At 40.2% G+C, this 24306-nt stretch overlaps 1 protein-coding gene across 1 annotated transcript in view; it reads right to left on the bottom strand.

Annotated features, from left to right (window-relative positions):
• Positions 1 to 24306, bottom strand: part of PGM5 (phosphoglucomutase 5) — a 75391-nt gene that overhangs the window by 39168 nt on the left and 11917 nt on the right. Inside the window, exons 4-6 of the mRNA XM_039567430.1 lie at positions 23095 to 23220; positions 20377 to 20567; positions 19323 to 19477 (exon numbers count right to left, since the gene is read on the bottom strand). Coding sequence (XP_039423364.1) covers positions 19323 to 19477; positions 20377 to 20567; positions 23095 to 23220 — 472 coding nt within the window. The remainder of the gene's footprint in view (positions 1 to 19322; positions 19478 to 20376; positions 20568 to 23094; positions 23221 to 24306) is intronic.

Raw genomic sequence — 24306 nt, 5'->3', positions numbered from 1 at the left:
AAGTTGATTGTAAAATTCTTTTTCCAAACTATTAAAAAGTTTACCCTTTTGAACTTAACACATTACCAACAGTTATCTCTTCTTTCTCTTCCCCTAAATGATAAAATTCAGAACAAATCTAGTGTGTTTAAAACTAACCCAGACCATCAACCTGAATGCCTGTATCTGGACTGAGTTTGCTAGAAGCAAGCATTTATTTTAAGTACGGTATTTATAATAGTGTTGTTTTCTGCTGTGTTTGAGGGAAAACACAGACATGATGAGAATAAACAAGAAAGGAGATCAGAAAAATTGTGCAGCATTTCTCAGGGGCAGGTCTACAAAGTTCATAGCCGAAATTTTTGTGGGAGAAGAGGACTAGTGATTTAAGTCCTGCTGGATACTCACCCACCTTAGGCACCTCTGAAGGTGCAAATACTAAATGTTACATGGAGCAACAGAGCATGGTGCAGGCACCTGTAACCTCGGGGTGAAGGAGCTATCTGTTGAGCAGGAAGCAGTCTGGGCCCATCAGCGTGGCACTGTGCCCCGTGTTGGCTGGTCTCCTTCACAGGCCAGGTTTGGTACTTTACTGGCACAAGCACACAGGCAGTGGGACTCCGCAGAATATCCCCACAATGCTCTGCATGATACCATGTAGACATATGGGCTTATCCAGGCTTCCACAAAAAACACTGCAATGTGTGAAGAAAGTGTAATTCAGGCTTTGCTCAATCTGTATCTTAACTGCAGCAGTGGTCAGGATGCTCACAAGCTTTGCATGATTTCACATTACAGTACTGTCTGTGGACATGCAACCCCATCTTCTGAGTTGGGTTCTTGAGAACTCTTCCCCCTCCATGTCTTATGTCCTTCTGGCCCAGCTTCAGCATGCCACCCACACTGAGATTTATGAAGAGAAGCAACCTAGGAGGTTTGTGCTGGGGGATACTGACTCAATCACAGCACAGCTTCAATTTCTCCTTTACAGGGCAACAAGTGTTTTATACAAGGGCTCAGTGCCAGAAAGAAATGAGTACAAAATAAAAAGGATGAAAATAAAAAACAAAGGAGTAATAGAAAAACCAATACTTCTGTGCAGATCCTGTTTTCTATATTCTCCATCCATTTTTTTTTAATAAACTTCTACAAAAGGCTTTCTTATTTCCATTCAAATCTCTAGGCATTCTCATGAGTCCAAAAGTTAAATGTGCTTAATTATGTTGCTGAACTGGTACCAAGAGGAAAATGTCAACTACTTTGCTTTACTGCGTATTAAACACCCATTATAAAGCAAGATTAATTATGTAGACTGTAAGAGCTGTTTCCAAGAAATCTGCTAACAAATTCAGTACCTTACAGACAGAAATACCACTCCCTAGGAAGAGGGGGGAAAAAATTATGCCAAGGTAATAGGTCTGTGTAAATAAAGGTAAGTTGGAAGGTTTACTGTTTTAAAAGGAGGGAAGAAGTAATTTCAAAGTACAAAATGGATGGGTTCATCCTCTTGCTTCTGATTTCTCATCATCGTTTTAATCTGTACAGAAAAACAGAATGATGGGGGCACACTGTGTAAAGAATCCAAACGATTCTGCAGTGTAACTGCAGCTAGCTGAGAGGTTTTCCTGTGCTGAGACTACAGATTGCATGGGTTCCTCCTGCCTAGCCCCTGCAGACTCCTCCTTTGTCTTTAAACAGAAGTACCAATAGGGAAATTCTGTTTTCTAGAGGAAAAACTCTTAACATTGCACTTAAAGTCCATCAAACCAATTAGCTTGACCAAGTATCAGTCATCCTTGCTAAGTTAATTGTACCCGAGATAGACTTCAAAGCTTACAGGAGGAAGGTCAGTTTGTCAGATCCACATGAGGAAAGAAAACCTTCTAGAATAAACAGCTACTGAATGTTAAGAAGTGAATTTCCTTCACTGAGACTCTGCCCATACAGATTCCACTCACTTGGGGTGACTTTCCAGCACCCTCCCAAGTCACAGGGCAAAGTTTAAAAGATGTAAAGATAGGTAATTAAATAAGGAGCATGTAAAACAGCTCAGCAACACGCACGGGGAAACACAGTAGACTCCTTGCCCATTTTGTCTCAGGTATGGAAATACTCTTAGACATGCAAAAGCATTGCGAAGACTCTCATCCATTCATAACTAACAAATTTTAATGTGCTGAATGATTCATTTGAAGAATTTCTAGAAACGATACTGCCAGGCTTTCCACAACTCTGTCCAGTGAAACAAAGAATTGACTAATCCTGATAAAAATAACAAAGTTATCTGAAAAACATGACATGTGGGCCTTGATACATCCCACTTTTAATGGCGGCTGTAAGGATAGAAATTGAAGGGTCTGATGAGTTAGTTCAAACTGCAGTTAAGTATCATTACGGTAAACTCAGCAGGACAGCCTACTAATACATCATTTCAGTGAGTTATAATAACCTTAATTAGCTCTCTAATTATGCTGGCTGAGTGATACCCACCACAGAGACAATTTTTGCAAAGATGCAAAGTCAGATTGAAAACGGACAAGGAGCATACAGCTCACAGACTGGTAATAATGACAGTAAAATCCTCAAACTGGCAAAAGCAAGAATGAATTGAGCATCTTAAGCATTTCTAAATGATGAAGGAGAAAAAAGAAATGGTATTTGTGCAGAGATTTGACAAAAAGAAGCAAACAGATCTTTAGTTGTACCTGATAGGGAGTTGATGCATTTGAACAAGAGAAAGTAGTACTCTTTGAGATCTAAAAGCTCACAGCAGTGCTCCTGAGACCATATTCATTTGACTTCAGACAACAATTTCTTCTGTTTTTGAAGAGCAATCGACTCAGTATTCTGTTAACTAGGAGGGGTGTACAATTAGCGCTTGATTCTGGAAGACTCAAGACCTCAGAGATGGTGTGACAAGGGCTGACAGCCAATGCTGACTGGCCCACAAAGGAGCTATCCTTATGGTCCCATCATGTTCTGTCTTCTCTAAGAAATCAATCTGCCCTTGAGAGGAAAGATACTGATAAAAATATGACACTGGATGATTGTAGAGATAAAACAACCCAGCTGGCTATTCCAGCACTGAGGGATCAGCCAGTCAGGAGCACCTGCTTAAGAACTTAATTCTACAATTTACAAATAAATCTATGACTAAGCTAAGTTCCTAATACAACTCAGCAGTAAGTGTATGGAGACATTTGCTATATCTGTATTACTCCTCTTTGGAATCACAGAAAGATTCTGCAAGCCAGTCAAACCATCCATAACTACACATACCACACCTCAGATCCATAGTGCCAAATGAAATAAAAAAAAAGAGCAATCTTTTAAGGAAATTCACAGACTGTGGCTTAGTTTACACTGTACTAATTTGGCAACCTCATGATGCTTCAGTGGTAATAAATGCTACTTGGACAGTAAAACCATAGTCAGTTTCATCAACAACAAAGCCCATACTTCTCATAAACTCAAATGAGTGATATAATTGATAAAAGTGATGAAAACACGAAAATTCTCACTGGGTTCGCAGTCAAACCAGATAGGCTAAAAAACTACTGATGTATGACAGTCACAAACAATACATATGGGCAACATATCTTCTCTTTAACATAAGTAACATACTTCCCCACTTAGAACACGCAAGTTTGTGAAAATGCCGTAATTGCCTTTGACGTGTACTTTTCCCCAAACCCCAACGTACAAGTCTGATAACTTCTAACAAAATGTATTACAGCAACTAATGTTGTTTCCAAGAGTTTCTCTTGGTTACAAATGTACTGGAAAGCTTTGCACAAGATGCAGTTCTGTGTAACTTTCTTATTATGGGGTTGTTTTCCTCAGTGTGTGGGATGTTAACAGGTGTACTCATCATGATGTTCCACATCAAATGCTGTCTCATGTTGCTTTAGTCATGAGTTTAAGATTCAGATCCAAAATGCATAACTTTGCACCCTCTTCTGTGTATGTTTCAAGAGTCAACTCCCAAAGGAAGTATAACCTTCAGGACAGAGTGCCTCTGACTCCATGCCTTATGAAAACCTCATTGTCCTTTTCATACAAGCTCTAACAGAATGATTAGAAACAGCTGTTGACATATACAGTATTCAGCTATGGCTGGGCTAGAAGTAAGGATAAAACAAGAGACAAAAGCTCCTTTGCTACAGACAACTAGCAAACACACACATTTCTGTGAGTATAATGAGAGAGAGATGTGCTTTGGCAGCAACATATCCCAACAGAATTTTGTCTTTCACATAATAAAACCAGCTGGCATAGCTCTCAGAGTCCTTGTGAGGTGAAATTAGAATTGTAAAATATCTCAGTTTGGAAGGGACCCATAAGGATCACCAAGTCCAACTCCCTGCTCCACACACAATGACCTAACAATTAACCATATGACTGAGACCATTGTCCAGATACTCCTTCAACTTTGAGAGACTTGCTGCTGCAACCACTTCCCGGGAAATCCTATTCCAGTGACAAATTGCACACATATGTACTGTATATCCACAGAGAATGAGGCTTGATTGCAGAGTTCACAGTAGTAATGAAGAAAAGTCCAACCAGATGGAAAGCATGTGGCCATGCTCTCCAGATGTACTGCAGTAATCCCTAGGGATCGTGCCCCTCCTGGCTGAGATAAAAGAATCACTTTTCATTATTATTTCAGCATTCATATGCCTACAGAGTAAGTTAACTTCTCATCAGTAGGATGAAGAGAATGCACAGTGATCAGACATGGTGACTTCTAGAATTTGGTGAACTTTTACACAACAAATGTAATTCCTTTAAAAATTCCAAGTTTATTTTAGCCTCCGAATTCTGCCATGGCTCAGCAGCAGGAAGATTATGCCTTGTTCTGGAAAAGACACTGTCCACTTCTTTTACGACAACAACTGACTTAGTATCAGACAGTCTCTCTCTGCCCCATTCCCAACAGCATGGCCTGTGACAAGCTAAGCTCTGCAAGCAAAGGCGGGGTTTTCTGAATACACATACAGAAAAACAGCTGTCACTGCTATGCTGTAGTATGCTGTGTTAACAGCCTGACTTGTTGCTGGTTTCCTGAATAAGACAGGAGACCAATCTTAATGCATGGAAATAACAGAAACAAACAAAAAGGCTGAATAAAGCAAGTTGGTCCCTGGAAAATGAAACTTACCTAGTAATACAAGACTCACCCGAGCATGAAATGACACAAATGAATTCTAGTAGTGGGCCTTGTCTCATTAAGGATTTGGCAAAAACTTCGCATTTAGTGCAACAACGAAGTATCAGCCGGGTCTGTAATGAATACAAACTACAGAAAAACAAAAAAATCCCAAAGCATGAACAAGGGAAAAACAGTACTTAAAGCCTTCTCAACTCCCCACCCCTAAACAGTGACCTTTTCTATTCTAGTCTCAAGTCCTGCACAGTCACTGCTGCATACAGAACCTACGGGGTTTTCAGCAATACAAAGATCTACGAAAGGCACAGAAGGAATGCTTTGTAAGTTCTCTAGTTCTACAGAAACTGTCAGGAAGATTTATTATACTGGAAAAGAAAAGTGATGTCATAAATTATAAGGTATAATAAAGAGGGACTCTCCTTACATTCTTCTGCAGATACTTAGTGAGGTGAACCTCAATAATGTCAGAACTAAAGACTGGCAAGACCTACGGTCTCTTTCAGGAAATGCAGCAATCCTATGAACCAAGCACAGGGAAAATACCCTCCATTAACACAGGAGTACACATGTTTCATATTCATTAGCCTTTCCAAGCTTACTACAGTGAGGTCAGCTGGTTCACTGTGCCTATGCTCATTGACAAAGATGCAAATCAGATGTGAATATAACCACTATATGTGTTACAAAATTGTACTGACAGTGATTCAAATTGGGTTTTCAGTACTCTGAATTATCTGAATAACAGAGAAAGAATGGCTTTAGGTATGTGTCAGAAGTCACTGGTTGCCTCCACAGTTGCTTCTTCACCTCCTAAGGACTGTAATACTACTTCCATCCTCTAATGCAGAGTCAGAAGGATAGCTCAGAAAATGATCAGGATAGAAACAGTGCAGTTTCTCCAGACGGGCAATTTCTTGGTTTTGAAAAAAATTTAAAAATAAATAATTTTTAATTTTTTTTTTTGGCAACATGAAGGTTTTCTATATATCACCTTGCTGCTACACAGTAACTACAAGAGTGCAAAGGTGTGGGCAAGCTCAACAACTATGGTGGTGTAAGGACCTTCCAGCAAAGGTCTCTTCATAGGGACACAGTATTACAACTTAGATTGGAAGCAACCATGGAGGTCTCTAGTTCAACATCCTGGACACTGAAATTCCTTCTTTCAAACTTCTTTGCCTCTTGTCCTCCTACCATGCACAGCTGTGAAGTGTCTGGCACCAGCTTCTTAACAGTCACTCCATAGGTGTAGGCAGCTGAAGATGGCAGAGAAGCCATCTTTCTCCAAGCAGAACAAACCCAATTACCCAGCCTCTCCTCTTAGGGCCTGTGCTCCAGCCCCCATCTGTGTTGGTGATCCTATGCTGAACTCACTCCAGTTTACTGATGTTTTTCCTACAGTGGGGATGCCAAACCAAACACAAGTATCTGGGCGTGGTTCCACACATGGTAAGCAGAGAAGAATCACTTCCCCCACTCTCTGCACCATATTCTTATTCATACAGCCCAGGATGCCACTGGCCTCTTCTGATTCCAGAGCACACAACTGCTCAGAGAACTGTCCCCCAGGATGCTGGGCTGTCTCTGCAGAGCTGCTCCTCAGTTCCTCTGCTGCAGCCTGCATCACTGCAGGGCTCTGCCTCTCGGAGGGCAGGATTCATGGTTTGTCCTTGCTGAATTTCATTAGGTCTTTGCCATCCATTCCTGCCAGCTATCCAGGTTCCCCTGACTGTACCAACAACAGTGTGGTGAGCAGGACCAGGGCAGAGATCATTCTCCTGTACTCCTCACTGGTGAGGCTGCACCTTGAGTACTGTGTTAATTTTTGGGCCACTTTCCTCAAAAAATATACATTCTGGAACATGTCCAGAGACGGGCAACAAGGCTCATGAAGGATCTAGTAAACATGTCATATAAGGAATGTCTGAGGGATCTGGGTTTGTTTAGTCTATAAAAGAGGAGGCTCAGGGGAGACCTAATCACTCTCTTCAACTTCTCTGCAAGGAGGTTGTTATCTGGTGGGAGTCGGTCTCTTCTGCTGTGCCTACAGTGAGAGGACAAAGGAAATGGCCTTAAGCTAAGATAGGGGATATTCAGATTAGATACCAGAAAAAAACTTTTTTCACTGTTAAAAGTGGTCAGGCACTGAAACAGGTTGCCCATGGAGGTGGGAGTCACTATTCCTGGATATGTTCAAGAGGTCTCTGGATCTGGTCATGGATTCAGAGGTTTAGGGGTGACAGTGGCAGTGCCAGGTGGGCAGTTGGACTGGATGACCTTGTAGGTCTTTTCCAGCCTTGATGATTCTATGACTGGTTGACTCTGCTCTCCAGCACATCAACAGATACCACACACATAAACCGGTGTCCTCTACAAACTTGGTTTGAGTGTTCTCCATCTCCACCACTGACAAAGACATTAAACAAGACCATTTACCAGTTCATTAACCAATTGCCCATGAGTCTGAGCATCAAACCAGACTTTTACCTACCTAGTTGTCCACCCATCCAAATCATAAAGTCCTGAGTTGGATACAAGAATAATGTGGGACAGTTTCAAAAGCCTTGCTAAAATGGCAGAAAATGACATCTGCTATCTTAACCCCATCAACAGATTCCATCATTCCATCAACCCAGGCAATCAGGTTGGTTAGACATGATTTATTCTAGTAGCTCCCTAATGATGCCATTTAGATTTCTAGGATTGCCTGGCTTTGCACTAATTTTTTTCTCTCTCTTGCAAACTGTTCTGCCAATTTTAGAGACTGCAAATTAGTAAGCACTCTGTTTGGTTGGAGGACTTGCCTGGGAGGGGAAAGGAAGAAAGCACTTTCACAACTATACAACAGTGTTCATAGAAAAAGTACAGAAAGAAGAAAGCACAGTATGTCATAGATAAAGACTGTTCCTACAGAATCAAAGAATTGTTGATGTTGGAAAGATTTTAGGCCTTTTTCATTTCCCCACAAAAGGAAACATGAGACAATGCTTCTCCTTCAAAATTAGTATCACAATTCAAATGATTATTACTTAAAGTAAGATCTAGTCTAAAAGGACTCTCAAACTTCTTCAAATAGTTTAAAGTACCCTGGCTCTGCCATAGTCTTATAATGATCTTCTTCAAAACACCCAGAATGTAAAGAACAATTTACTTTCCTCCTAATTTGTAAACAACCTAGGAAGAGTATACTTTAATACACACTAGAAGTAGAATTTTAAACACACAGTTTTGAAATTCTGTGCCAGAAAAGTTTTCTTTTAAATCAGTAGGAAGCATTCTTCATGAAGGTCACCCATTGACAAAAAATCCTTTGATGGGAGAGGTTGCTCTTGGGTTGATACCAGCTGTGCTGTCCAGCAAGGGCAAAACATGTTCAGACATGCTGATCCACCAGGGAGCCTTTTTAAGTTGAAGCACACAATAAGACTACACAAGATCTTGAAAGAAAAGGGGCCTTTAAACTTAAGTAGTCACAAAGTCTTCTGTAACTGACTTCTGTAACTGCAAAATTCCCCAGATTGTTTTAATTAAAACACTTTTGGACTTTTTACCAGGACATCTGTAGGAATTCCTGCTGTTTATTCATAGCTCTATACTTTTTGAGATGTAAGACAGATGCAGAACTAAGAAATCTGTGACTTTCTGTTACCCAACATCAATCTATTGCACAGGGCAAGGCCTGCTCCAGGCATTTTGCAAAATGTTTCTTTTTCTCAGGTAGTTTTTCAGATATGGCACATTAAGTTAGACAAGAGTCTCTTTGTTTGTGAGAACTACAAATTCACGTACTTCTGAATAGCAGTCAATCAAGGTTACAAAACATATTTATTTCTCACCAAGCACCGAATCTTGCTCTAACCGTGGCTGACAAACCAATCTCATTCTCAGCCAAAGATTAAGCTGGAAACAGAGCACTGCGTAGTTTTCAACTCCTCTTCTTACATGAAGAAAGCTTTCAATACAGCTTTATGTACTCAGCCCTGCAAGCTTCACATTGCACAGCCAATGAACCTGCTCATTTTAAGCTAAGCAGCTACCACAGTCTGCTCCACACACAGGCCAGAATCCAACTACCTTTTTATAAGAGTAAGAGCTGTGTGTTGTGTAAGGCTGCTCTGCAGCCTGCCATTCTCAGCGTGGAACAGCTGCCTTCAGGCCCAGAACTGTCCAGGGAATCCCTCTCAGACTGAAAAGCTTAGTTGTGTGCCAAGTAAAAGAAGGCAAGCCATGGGACTGCTTAGCCTCTCTTGCCATTCATCCATAACAGACAACACAGATACTCAGATGTGATTTCACAGGACAGGACACCAACATGTTTTTTGTCCTTTTCTTCATAAGCAGCCACTGAGGAAGACAAGATCAATTCTCTCCTGTAAATGTCAACAGTATGCAATACATTGATGTATGCTCATTCTCATCTTTCACTGAAATAGTGTTTGAGTATCCAGCTGCTGTTGTCCTGTAAAGTGTCAAGAATAAACTTTTATTCCATATACATATAAAATGTATATCCCTGTTATGACTGTAGCATGTTTTCACCAGTGCCAGCTAGGAAAATGAAACACTGGATAGTCAAGCACATGGTGGATTTGCAACAGTCAAATATGCTGCACACTATACTAAAGCATACCAAATCCAGCATCAAAGAAAACATAAAGACCAAGACAACTCCCTAAGGATATCTTTGAAAATGTTTGCAATGAAAAATCACCTCCACTGCTTAAAAAACATTCAAGGACGAAAGGGTAGCAGCTACATTACAAGCACATTGTAGAAATAAAACTAAGAGGCATACCTAAAGAAAGAACATTAAAGCCTTGTAATGATAGTTGGTTTTTCCTCTGCAAGGTTTCTCAAACATGTCATATCTGTGTAAATAAAACATTTATCTGCAGAATATATCTGAAAGCTGACACAGAAAAAACTAACATTTTTTACTAAATATGCAGGTATACAGAGGACATATGGACACTTTTAATATTCACTGTTATTTAAAAAGTTACAAATCCTGAATATCTTTCCCATCACAGTGCTCCACAACTTCATATTATGTTTCAAACATGTTAAATTACATTCATGAAGGTTTTATGCAGTTGTCCTTCTGCAGCACTCCAGAACACAAATCGTCCTTCTGCTCTATCTAATTTAAAAACTGTTTGTACGTGACATGGACTCAGTTTGACAGAGGTGTCTTAAAAAATTCACAGTGAGCCTCTTTCAGATAAGAGGGAGTGAGACTGAATTATCCTGCTGAAGAAAGATAAAAAGAGTAAGGTCATGGCTGGCATAACTTGAACAAATCACAGTCACAGAGTGAATGCAGTATCAACCACATAGAAAGATGTGTTTATGACTTGGAGAAGCCTTTATGTTGAAAAAATCCCTTAAACTCAACAGTAAAGGATGTCCATGTAGAGAGAAAGAAACAGTGCCTACCCTGCTTCTGGCACACACTTTTTCAGACATTCAACAACACAGAAGAAATGTGCAAGAAAAGACAGACAAAAATCCACGCAGGATTTGTATCTTAAGAATTCAAGTAAATAACTACAAAGGCACAAGTGGAATGTGGTGTGCTGTTCTCCATGGCCTGAGGTATCTATTTGAAGAAAAAGAGCAGACACGGAACGGGAAGGAAGTGGGAAAAGAGGAGTAGGGGAAGAACATAGGAATATGGAAGGTAAGAAAGAGAACAAAAATAGATAAAAATAAAAGGAAGTGTTTAGCAAAGGAAGAGAAGAATAAAAGCTGGAAGGGAGGGAGAGAAGGGAAAGGAGGGGAAGAAGGGAGGAAAGGAGGGAGGGAGGGAGGGAGGGAGGGAGGAAAGGATGGAAGGGAAGGAGGGATGGAAGGGAAGGAGGCGGGAAGGAGGCAGGAAGGAAGGCAGGAAGGAAGGCAGGCAGGCAGGAAAATGTTTCCAACCTAAATGTTTCTGTGCAAAGCAAAGCTTCTTGGTGTGCTTCAGACAAAACACACCACACTCTAAACCACAATGTTTCTTGCTGCCAGGGTCAGCCTCCTTCCTGCACCCAAGACAGACTGGTTAAAGCCAATAGCATCTCTGCCCTTCACCACATCAGGACGTTTCTTTAAACAAGTCAGAACACTCACTGTCACTCTAGCCCCCCTTAAAAGCTGTCTCTAGATGACCAGACAATAAATAGACAAACAGCAGACAGAATACTGATGTGTCTAAGTTGCATTAAGGGAGAGGCTCCCAGATGTAAAGCGGCAGGGTGCAGCACAATAAGGTGCTTAGCTTTGCCCAGGCTAAGTGTAAGCACATACATGCTGTTGAAATAACCTTGCTGTAGAAAGAAACTATCAGATGATGCTAGTCAAAGTAGTATTCTCCCAGAAATCCTTTTCTCCAATATCATTACTGGTATTTTATACACACACTCAACTTCATATTTCCTACAGAAACAATTTTTACTCACCCTTTCGATTCTCATTTTGTACACTGTTAGCTAACATCTCAGTATTTCATTTCCCTTCCTGTTATGCAGGCATCAGGTAAATCAGAATACAAGGATATGAAACAAAAATAGTTTTTTGAACAGGGAACATGGTTTGCATTCCCCAAAACAAAGAGAACACCAGCCTTAGGGTACATATTGCCAGAGAATTGAAGTCTGGAGACGTACTGCCACAATCCTGTTGATGTTGGAGCATATTAAAGCAGATGTTTCCTGTCAAGTGTTACCCTCTCCCTACAGTACATACTAGTATATTCCAGCAGTCACCTCAAGCAAACACATGCAACACTAGTTAAATATTCTGAGTGAATTCTCTTGTAATTCACTGCTCCATTTGTTAATGCCATATTCCTCAGCAACATTTAGAGTCCTTTGGATTATTGCTTCCCTCTTTTTAAGTTTAAAAACTCCCTTTGAAAAAGTCTTAAGCAATGCATCATGCACACAAGTTAAAAAGGAACAGAATTTTTAAACCCTTTCTTTAAATTACTGTGCATAATTTTGTTTTTCTTTAATACCATTAAAGGTGGTGGGTGCAGGAATGGTATTTCTTTAATACCATTAAGGAAAAGCTCCAGTTCAACTATTTTGGCTAAACTGCAGCCACACAATACGGACACACCATACAAAGTGGTGGTTTTCATTTGTCGTCTAGCATAGACTTCAGGGAAGACCTCCATGACCTCAGAAGACAGTAGCCAAGTGGACAGGAATTGATCCAGTTCCCCCACAGGAGAGCTATTCTTACTACCAAGGTTCAGAAGCAGGCCAAAGCGCCAGCTGAGTACACTACAGTACCATTAATTTTGTAAACACAAACCAAATTACGCCATTCAGATAATAGTGGGGCTCTCATGACCAAAGAACTGTTATCCCACAGACATTGGGATGACATCATCAAATACAAAAGCACTCCTAGCAGAATTCAGCTTTCTCTCAAGCAAAATCATGAAGGATATTCACATACAAGATACTTTCAATCGCCATTATCTCTGTTTCCCTACTCTATTAATATCTCTTCGGAAAAAATTTCCAGTTGTTTTAGTTTCCTGTGGAGTAGTGACCGTATTATTAAATCCTAGTTAGATGTGCTTAAAGTTAGCACTTCCTAACTCCTTCAGGAAGACTAATAAGTAAAACATAAGCTTCTTTTCATTTCCTAGGTACTATTTCTGCCATTCTACTGCACCTACTATTATAAAGGTTGCTGTGCCCTTTTCAATCCTCTTTATTTTAATAGTTTCTCTATTCCCAGAATTAGAACAAAATACAGAAAATAAGATATATCAGCACTCAACAGCACAGCATAATTTTTTTAAGTACTCTGTTTATTAAATATTCTTTCCCTCCCCTGTTAATCAGATGTTGTTCTTATTCCTGTCCATATGGTTACATAATGTAGGTAACAGTTGGCCTGGAATTCCTTTTCTTTATTTCTAACAAAATACATTTTTCAAAGTACTTTTAAACAATTATTTCCACAGAACTGGGTGGTACTAAATATGCATTAAATGCCAAATTATAACTAACTCAAGCTGTCATACTTAAGATTAAGTCTACCACAGTAAGCGAGACATGTCTAAGAAACCCATGGATGTAGAATGGTATGAATATGAACAAAGTTTATCACCTAATCTCTGAATTTATGAAGATCTGCTATGCATCTTCTACCTCAAATGGGATAAAAACTAACTTGAATGAATGACAGATATGAGATAATATTTAACTATTTAAGAGATTTGGTTTAGATGTTGTATTGGGTGTACATGGCAGGGCTTGTCAGCTGGGGGCTGCAGGGGTGGCCTCAATGAGAAGAGGCCTGGGCTGCCCCATGCCAGACATAGTGATTTCTAGTCAGCTCCAACAGATCCCAACAGGCACAGATAAGCCTAGCAGCCAAGCTGCTGCCCTTCTGGGAATACACACTTTTAAAGGGCAAAAAGCCATCCAGCAGTGGAGACTGAGGAAGAAATGTTGGAACCCTGGGTTCAGAGAATTTCAGTCTCTCAGTGCTGACAGGCAATGATCTTCAAAAGCACACTGCACTGGACCTGAGGCCTTGGGAAAGGCTTCCCAGATTATGTAATAGCACTGAGATTGTTGCTGTGTAACTGAAGAGAAGTTTGTTGTATCCCTGGGTGGAATATGTAGAGATGCAGAAAATTTAGGTTTATGGGATATAGTAATATATATGTAACAAGATGGAGGATTTTGGGTGTAGGTTAGTTCTTCTTTCCTCCTTCACAAATCTGGGTGTTTTGGTACTAGCTCAAACAACATGCAGTGTGGAACATGAATGATTAGCTACTGGATTTTAAGTAAAAATAAATTAGTTAGCATTCCATAATTGGATAGACTGGACTTTAAAAGACCTTGGAAGGTAGCACTCGGGGGCCATTTTCACCTTGTTAACTTAGAGGCACATTCTGTGTGGGGTCAGTAGCTCTGACCCAGGAAGAGGTGACCGGTTCGGAGAGATGGTCCCGAAAGGAATCGCCTTCCCAAGGCCCGGTGTCTTCCCTCAGCTGCTGGCAGGAGGGCCCTTGCAGAGATGTCAGCTCTTTAGTGATTGTCAGCTCATGATTCCAGCTCAGCTCTGCAGGGCAGCCTCCAGGCCAGACCAGGGAGAGAGATGAGAGGCTCGTGTAGCTGTTCCACACGAGGCAGCTTTATTGGTCCATACTCTGGTGAAGGGGAGCCAGGGACGAGCATCTCTCTGCCCTGGCAGGGGCAGGGAGCTAGCTTTATACGGATACAGAGGGTAGGTGTCAGAGGGTAAAGGCCAGTGGGCTACAAAGGATCTGCACAGGGTCTCCCAGAGGATTCTGGGTCTGTCTTCTTCTCCCTGTAACTGAAGAGTAGCTCCCTTTCCAGGGGAGGTCCTGCTGGGAGATTGCTCAATCTCCTTATCTCAGCAGACGTCCCTCCAGGGCAGTGGCTGGGCATACCCGACACTGTACTATAGATAAGAAATAATAAACATCTGAGTCTGAAGAAAAACTCTGTGTCTACTGCATTTCAATCCGAACTCTGAGTAAAAGAACTCACAAAACAGAGGCAAAGAAGAAAAGAAACGAAAAAGAGAAAATTAATAAGCCTAGCAGCCAAGCTGCTGCTCCTTCTGGGAAAACACACTTTTAAAGGGCAAAAAGCCATCCAGCAGTTGAGATTGAGGAAGAAATGCCTGGGAATACTGAGAAGGGAGAGAGGAGAGAGGCAGAAGAAAAGATGCTCCAGGCACTGCTTCTCCCTGCAGCCTATGGAGAGAACAGTGGTAGAGCAAGTGGATATTTTCTGACAGAAAATGCAGGTGGTAAAGAGCCCACACTGGTCTAAATACTTAGTAGTTGCAAAGAAGGCAAAAGCCAAAGAGTTTTGGAAAGGTATGCAAACAGTGTAGATTACAGGAATCATGAATGCCTTATGCATATTATTTTACATCACTGTCCCACTGTAAGATGCCCTTGACACTTGTGGAACTTTTCCTTATGTTTACAGACACATGAAACTGGAATTCACATCAACATGAAACCTATCCTGAGAATCAACCTCTCCATCAGCCTCTCCTTCAAGCAATAGAATGGATTTCAGACAACGATATTCTACAGTTTTACTGAAAAATATATCTTAATAGACAACCATCTTTCCTGAAGGTCACCAGTTTCTTATGGTGGGCTTCCCTGGTGTCATGGGTTGGCTACCATAGTCTCGGAAGTGATGTTCTCGCAAAGGGGTGCTTACAGCTTCCCCCCATGACCTGACAGAACCTATCAGCTGGCCAGTTTGAATATGAACAATTCTTTAAGCCACTTAAAGTTGTGGCCGCCTCTGTGATCCACATTTAAGAATAGACAAACCCCCCCCAAGTTCTCTCTCGTTTCCGGCGCTGGCACAGGTGGCTGCGCGCCCCGTGTGGGGGCCAGCGGGCCCAGCCAGGCCCTGCTTGGGCCAGGCTGGGCCGGGCCACGGCCATCCTGAAGCCGATGGACCTGTTCCAGCCGTGGAACCCCCCCACATCCCTGCTATGTGCAGACAGAGTGGCTGGGCTCTCCCCCCTCTCCACTTCGATAAGCCACATTCCAGCCGCAAGGCCGAGGTGAGATTAACCCTTTTAGTGCTGGGAAGAGCTGAAAACCTGAGGGAAGAGAAAGAGGAGATGCTTAAAGCTGAAATTCTGTTGTAAAGCTATGATATATCAGAGTATCCCATTGTAATTTCATGAAGATATGGGGGGTGGAGTGTTCAACTCGTAAGCAAAAGCACCTGCGCTGAGATAGGCAGATGCTGAAGCAGCTGTAATTTCATGACAAGTTTAAACAGGGAGAGATGGAAGCGATGAGGACTCTTGCTCCAAATGGGAAAGGAGAAAACCTCAGTTCCTAGAGATGCTCCCAGAGATAGTCCTAAAGATGAAGATGAGGAAGACCCTTTGCTCCCAGGGAAGGAGAAGGGCCTCTGTTCTTAGAGATGGAATGCTCCCAGAGATGGGTGAAGAGAACTTCTGTTTCTGAACGGCTCAACCTTAAAATTGTACCCCAAAAACTTCAAGAGTGGACCCTCAAAAGCAGTTGTGGGAAAAGCCGCAAGTCGGGGGAAGGGACTCACATGTGAGCAGAGAGAGTCCTCTTCCTAAATGGACTGAACAAAGTTATTTGGAAGTGGGCGGCTGTCTCGTTGTGATAATGTGTTCATAGCATGAGCAAGAAGAGACTTCTCTTCCTAAATGGACTGAACAAGGTTATTATGGAAGTGATAAACAGACTGAAGGGCTGTCTTTTTACATTGTCAGTGGGAGAAGGGAGGAAGGTGGGTGGAAGAGAAGTGTTCTGAAGGTGTGGTATAATTTTTTTTTCCCTTCTTTTAGGTCTGTTAATAAACTTCTTTATATTCTTTCAAGTTTGGTGCCTGCTTTGCGTTTCTCCTAATTCTTATCTCACAGAAGATAAACAGTAATGAGTATTTTGGGCCAAACCACTACACTAAATTGGTGTTTCTGCCCAGTTTGAAACCCAACCCGCTACACCTGGGAATTCTGGAATACCTGAAGACTCAATAACTCATGCAGTGAACCTCCAAGGAAGGTGTCTATGATACTTCTAACTGTGTTCCAATCCATGTAGTCAGCCCACTTACACCCACCCAGGGACAGATAAGGAGCTACAGAGAGCTTATGGGTGAGGATTAAAGGGAGAGCAGGGACAGGAGACATTACAGTGAGGGTCTGCCACAGGCCACCTGACTGGAAAGACCAAATGGATAAAGCTCTCTACAAACAGATAGGAGCAGCCTAACATTCATAAGCCCTGGTGCTCATGGGGGCTTTCAGTCACCCTGGTATCTGTTGAAGGGACAACACAGCAGGGCACTAGCAGCCCAGGAAGTTCCTGGAGTGCATGGATGAAAATTTTCTTCTCCAAGTAACAGAGGAACTAACAAGGAGACATCCTAAGCTGAACCTTGATCTCACCACAAGGAGGGGCTGGTGGGGCACGTGACGTGCAGTGAGCATGAAATGGTGGAATGCAAGATCCTCAGGGCTGTAAGGAGAGCACACAGCAAGCTCCCTACCCTGGACTTCAGGAGAGCAGGCTTTGGCCTCTTCAAGGATCTGCTTGACAGAGTGCCATGGGATAAAGCCCAGGAGGAAGGAAAGGCCCAAGAAAGCTGGGTAACATTCAAGGATCACCTCCCTCCAAGCTTGACAGAGATGCATCCCAACAAAGAGGAAGTCATGTAAAAACACCAGGAAGCCTGTGTGAATGAACAAGTTGTTCCTGGGCAAACTTAAACACAAGAAGAAAGCCTACAGAGGGTAGAAGCAAGGACAGGTAGCCTGTGAGGAATACAGATTAACTGTCCAAGTAGCTTGGGGATAAGGCTAGGAAAGCTGAAGCCCTGATAGAATTAAATCTGGCCAGGGATGTCAAAAGCAACAAGAATAGTTTCTGTAGGTACAATGGGGATAAAAGGAAGACTAGGAAAAATGTGGACTCTCTCCAGAAAGAAACAGGAGACCTGGTTACCCAGGACAAGAAGGCGGCTAAGGAACTCAGTGGCAGTTTTGCTTCAGTCTTCAGCAGCCACAGTGCCTGAGTTGCACAACTCGTGGAGGGTGTCCCTGCCCATGGCAGGGGGGTTGGAACTAGATGATTGATCTCTGTGAAAAACTGCATGATCTACACTGAACTACATGACAACATGTAACTTGTCAGTCTTCAAGAAAACAAGGAGAACCACAAAATGAAATAAAAAATACATAAATCAACTGTCCTGGACACAGACTGAAAACTGCATAACCATAAATATTTGTAGGAATGGAAGGGAAAATATTTACATCCTTCCATCATTATCAGTTGCTCAGTTTTATTTAATAATCAGGCTTAGCTCCACAAAACTAAATAAGGCAGTAAGCGCCATGAGACGATCTTTGCACCAGAAGGTCAAGTAAACATTGCAAAGAATATAATTCAAACAGTCACAGTGTTATTGGAGGGGACTTGAGTTCATGCCTTCTGACATATTTATCAAACTTCATGAAAAGAAGACAGACAAACATAGGTAAATGTCACTGTTTCTTCAGTTCTTACAGGAATGCAGATATGGTGTTTATACACAAAATTAACTCTATGTATTTTATATCGTATTTCAACATAATGATAATGAGATTTTTGGACTGCTGAACAGAATAAACAAAATACATCAAACACTGACCTAACCATATTTCCTTAAACTAGAGTATCTACCCACAAGCAAGAAATATATTCCCAAAGACCCTGTCAAGTATTAGAGGAAGCAGAAAGCTCTGAATTTAGTAACTTTTAAAAACTTCCTGAATAGGCAAACTGTGGATACAGCAATCAACCTTTTCACACAACCTACGTTTCACTTTAAAATTACTGTTTCCTGACTGGACACATTTAAGGGGAGCAGTAGATCACTCTTGTCGTAGTAAAGCTATGCAGCCAGAGGAACATTGAGACACAACTGATTTAGCCAATGCTTTTTCCACACAGAATATATTAAGGCAATAATATTTAATTACCTTATCTTGATATTTACAGAAAATTTAGGCCTGGATGAGACTTGTTCAAAATTCAGCTGCTAACACAAGATGCTCATCCAGGAAATCTTTAAAGAGCAGATTGGATTTATCAGAAATAGTTTTGAATATACTTTTAATCTGTCTTGAAACTGGGAATGGATTTGTCGACTGCCTGCAGCCTCTTACAGGACATTTTATATCATAACAGATCATATATTTCATCAGTTTGTAGTAAGAGGAGGGTTTTAATTTTTTGAATACCTGTTTAGTACTGAATTACTACTTTATCTCTTTTAAACTTCCATGACTTTCATAAAAAGGGCTGCCAGATTAGGCTGTAAACCATTATTTACTCATAAAAGAACAAAGTTTTCTGGAAGAACTCCATCAAACAACTGTACATTAGATTTATCAATTTATTTCTTTTCCAGACTGAATTAAACTCTTTTAATGCAAGTAAAGATGGGAAAAATTACTCTAGGTAAAATCAAAACCTCATCAAAACCAGTTTAAAAAATAAAGCACATAAATACTGTGAAAATTAGAAGCTCTTATCAAAAGACTTCACAATTTTGGAATTGCTGTGTAATAAAAAGTAGAGATAACTAATGTAATGATCAAGGTGATACAAACAAATATTTCATCTTACTTGTCCAGAGCTGTGCTGGTAGGCATGCTTCTGCCAAATCCTCGGACACCCATCTGACAAAAGTATGGAATGCAAGACAGATTGGCAGCAATTATAGCCAGTGAATCTGATGCATTAACAAAGAAACCATTTTGGCCAAGGATCATGTAGCGGTCCTGCAGGAGAAAAGAAATTTAAAATAGCATCCTAAATTCCATGTATTGAGGACACATAATTTCTTTTCCTAGATCTACTGGAGGTAGAGAAAAAAAGGACAGGCTTTAGGTTACTCACATCCCCCTTTGGGCAGAAAAATGTACTGGCATCATTCTGGCAGGTTTATAATCTCACTATCACACCATCACTCGCTCCTGCCTTGCAAATCAAAGCTCCAGATCAGTTTCTAGCTTCTGCCTCCTACATGTCACTTCAGCAGCTCTGTTTCTGTCAAGAGAATGCTTGTGTAGGATAATCTTTTTGCCAATGACATGCACTACTATGGAGTAGGAGAGTGTTTTGTGTTTACTGAGAACAGAAGACAGCTTTTTTTTTCAGAATCTTTTCATCCTTCTCCTACCTTGTCAGGGGAGAAAGTTGCTTCTGTAATACATTGCTTTTTATAATGCTGATAATATGACATTAGAAAATTTAAATAAACAGAGATTATGAATCAGTGCTTTGTTTAGCTAAAAAGCTCTTAATTTATGATGCTAACCAAAAAGGACTTAATATTGCTACTGTTTGCTTTGACAAGTCTGTATTATCTACATGCTGGTCTGTTCCTAACCAGGGAAAAAAGTGTTACACCAGCACAAGACAAAAATCAGCCTGTTATTTAAATAATTCTCATTCTGCCTTCAAATCCTGCTTAATTTGAAGTCATCTGCAGAGACAAATTACAACATATGTGTCAGATTTATGGGTTGCAAATGTTACCATCTGTACCTGAAAGTAATACCATTTTCAGCTTCAACGACTTACTGAAAAGCAAACAAATTATACTTACATGTCCCATATCTGACCCCAGACAAAACAACAACTATGGTGGAACCTCAAGACAGGTCTAAATACTTACTCCATCAGCATCAAAAGCAGCTCCAAATCCATACTCGCCACCTTTCATAGCCTCCAGCAAGGCAGTTGCATATGTTAAGTTTGGATCAGGAGGCTGTCCACCAAAATCCTCCAGAGGAATACAGTTTATGGCAGAATTTGCAGGAGCTCCCAATTCATCACACAAGATTCTTCTCACATAGGGTCCCATAACTGTGAAAACAGAAATCTGTCATGCAGTCACAAAAGTGTATGCTTGACATTCAAATCTTTCACAGCACTGTGGACATTTGATACAAACCATACTTCCAGCAATTCTATACATCTGTCCTTGCAACAAACCCCAAACTATTATTTCAGAGAAGTATGTGATTGTCCTCACATTAAATAATTAATCAGTATGAAAATAATCAATTCAATATGAAAATCACAGTTCCCTACTACTGGAAGTGAAAAAGTAATCACTGAATGGTGAAAGATGCAGGGTTCTTTTACCCATTATTAAATAAAGAAATTATCGTACACATAAAGGAGTTTTTCTCACTAGAATAAAAATAAAACACTATTCTATGTGTCTAAATAACACACAATAGCAAGGAAAGTAAACAGTAGGGGAATGCAAATGGGAAATACACCTACCTTAACATCCCAATGCATGTGAAAATTGCAATAGATTCGCCCACCAAAGCATTTTACTACATTTTACTTGCTGAGTAATGCAGAGAATAAACTAAAACTTTCTCAAAACTAACTCCAAAATACTTCTTTATTTTATTAAAGACATGACCAGTGAAGACCCCATGCTGTTACATACCATAATTATTACATGCTTTTGGTGACTAAACAGTCACTACCCGAGCACTCTGCATCCCTGGTACAAGTGTGAATAGGTCACTCAGAGGTAAAAAATGCATGAGTGACTGCTCTTTCAGCTACCTTACTCCCAAATCTTGCTAAGTGGAGCAGCTGTGACCTGAGGTAAAATTATGTAAGAGAAACTTCTTTTCACGAAAATGTAGATGTTAACTCTGTAAAATATACCATGATTTCAGGTTCTTTTCTAAAGAGTACTCCTGTCAAAGTACTCTTTTTGTCTGCCAATGTTAAGCTACCAGTGTGTACAGGCATAAAAATATATTCCAGAGGTGCAGAGCTAAAATAAATTTCAGAAGGTAGTCTGTCAACATATACATGTGGTCCTTTGTAATGTCACTGTATTGTGGCTAGTGGCTCACTTTTGGCTAATATATCTCATCTAGAAAGTCTTTTGATCAGATGCCACCAAGAAAAGGGCAAACCCCAATGATTTTTGATTGCTCCAACGGCTATTCACTGTTACACATAAACATGTGAGCGACATTTCAATCCGAATTTGCCTGGACTCATCTCTCTCTTTTGATTCTTTTTGGCAATTTTCAGAAAAGAAGACCGAAATTTTTTTTTTTTTCTGAAAAAAAAAAAAACCCCAAGAAACTACCTTCTTTGTCGTACCAAGAAGTATTTGTGTATACACTTAACCTACATGTACTTTAAATTATAGTACGGATATCTCTCCACCAAAAAGCAAGGTCATAAAGCCAATTCTCTGTCACCTTGTAAATAAAGTAAACAAACTCAAGTCCTTTAAAATGCTTATGATGCATCAGCTTTCTAACCCTAACACAGACTATGCATCTTTTTTACAACATGTAAAAATTCTTAACAGTCAGTAACACACCTGGATATCAGAGCTTTTTAAGGCACTTTAGTAACATTCTCTCCAGTATGGTACATGGCAAGAGGCACTGCCTTCCTCACTGCATTGCTCAGGGACACCATATGTCCTCTGGACACAGCTTGCCAAAGTGGGTGTTCACACTCATTGGATGCAGACTATAATCCTTGGCCACAGTGAACTGTGTGTTCACACTGACTGTGAACTCACTACGATATTTTGAACAGTGACTATCACACTGTACTAGATAAAATGCTTTACAGAAGTTTTCTAAGTCTATCCAGGTCCTTTTATGGGTCTGTTTTCGTAAACCCATTAAAGAATGAAACCTGGTTTGCTTGATAGAATCTGTTTTCCATATGATAATGTTGAACAGTCTTACTTACACTCCTACCCTTCAACTTATTATCTGCAGAAATCTTTATTTAAATGTAGCCTAAAATAGATCTCATCCTGGTCTGTGTTTCCCTAAGTGACACAGCTTGTATTTTTTTAATATCAGCATACCGCTGATCCCCTTGCTGTCTTCTGTGACATTTTCACCTTGTCTGGAGGACACTGAACTTTGTTCACTTTTAACATTAGTGAGACAAGAGGTCTCAGCTAACTCTTTAATTTCTTTATTCAGACTTAACTAGTTTTATACCATTTAGAATTTCCTCTTAGTAGAGAGACTGCCTTGTAACCTCCTCAGTCACTGGACACTGCAATATACTTCAGGACCCTGTCATGGCAAGATTACCTCATCTTGCTTGCTTCCAAATGCAGAAAGGAAACTTTTATTGGACACATATGCCTTTACTTATTTACCAAGTAAGATAAACCTCTTTGCCTAGTAAGGCATCTAACCCATTGCCTTTGTTGGTAGTGTAAGGTTCAAATCTTACTACCCTTAACTTTTATTACACAAAAGTCTGACATTTATATGCTGTACTGTTATTCAGAAATCAATGCATTGTACAACTTTAATTGGGAAGTTATTTCAGTGTACCTACAATTCTGCCCCAATAGCACTGAAGTTCATACCTCCATTCATGGCATCAATCCTTATTTTAATCTGATTGGGTCCGGTCAGCAAATTTCTGATGGCATTGAAATCAAAAATAGTTCGAAGGAGATTGAGGTAGATTTCCACAGAATCCACAATTTCCACTAGAAAAATCACACAGAAAAGAAGTGACTACAGTGCACAAAAGTTAGGTTACTTCTTCCAGCTCTCTTCCACCCAACTCAACTAAAGTCAGAGTACACAACCCCTATATGACACAGCTTTGCTTTGAAGTCCACAGAGGAAAAGTCACAGTCTCCCAGTGCCTTCAGTGTGGCTACCATCAAACTTTAAGCCTTGAAAAGATCAAGTTCTGCCTGCTAAAAGACTGCAGAGATAATGTAAGTTGACAGCTCCTATTTCACTGAAGACATCAATGAGCATACATTATATCAAAGTAAACTCTTTATAGATCATTCACTAAACTACTGGAAAACTTTGCAAGCTAAATAGGTTTATTCTCAGAGGAGGAAGATGTCCATGACAAGTTGACACAAGAGGTTCTATTCTTGTATCTGACAGCAGTATCTCTCTGCATCATTTCTTCAAGAGAGACATACAGTCTATTATTCTAAATTCTGGCACCAGGAATACCTGTGTTCAGTTTGTTGCAGATGGACAACAAACTATACTTTTGCAGTGTAAATCTCATTGATTCAGGAAAGTAAGGCTCAGATGCAACACGTTTTTTTGCTAAGGTCTTGATAACTTGAAATTTAAATTCATAAAAGCAGAGCACTACAATTTTTTAGTTCTTTTGGATGTAAAACACTAAACAAAAATGAATTAAGGAAAATAAGTCTGTCATAATGAAAGCAGTTACAAAACAAATGTCAAAAGCCATGATTCTCAGTCTTCTTGGAACAAATTACATTTCCTGATTAAATTAAAAAGCGTATGTTATACAAATATCTTTTCATCTGGTTAAATGAGTATCTTGAAATACTTTACTTACAAGTTAAATTATTACTTAAAATCTCATCCAATTTTGCTCAGAAACACTAACCTCACACTAATGCTCTTCTTTAGAGTAACATGAAAATGACACAGACATTTTTTGAGCCTGAGAAAAACACTTAGAATAGATTGTGACAATATGCTTGAAGAAACAAAAAAAAGTTCTCAAGGCTGAAAAACAATCTAAAACATATTTGAAAAAGAGCCAATTCTACTGTATACATTAAAAGTCT

Source organism: Corvus cornix, chromosome Z (genome assembly GCF_000738735.6).
Source record: "Corvus cornix cornix isolate S_Up_H32 chromosome Z, ASM73873v5, whole genome shotgun sequence".
In the NCBI taxonomy this organism is placed as follows: domain Eukaryota; kingdom Metazoa; phylum Chordata; class Aves; order Passeriformes; family Corvidae; genus Corvus; species Corvus cornix.
Note: the sequence above shows the minus strand (reverse complement) of the source record. Positions and strands in the feature narration are given on the sequence as shown.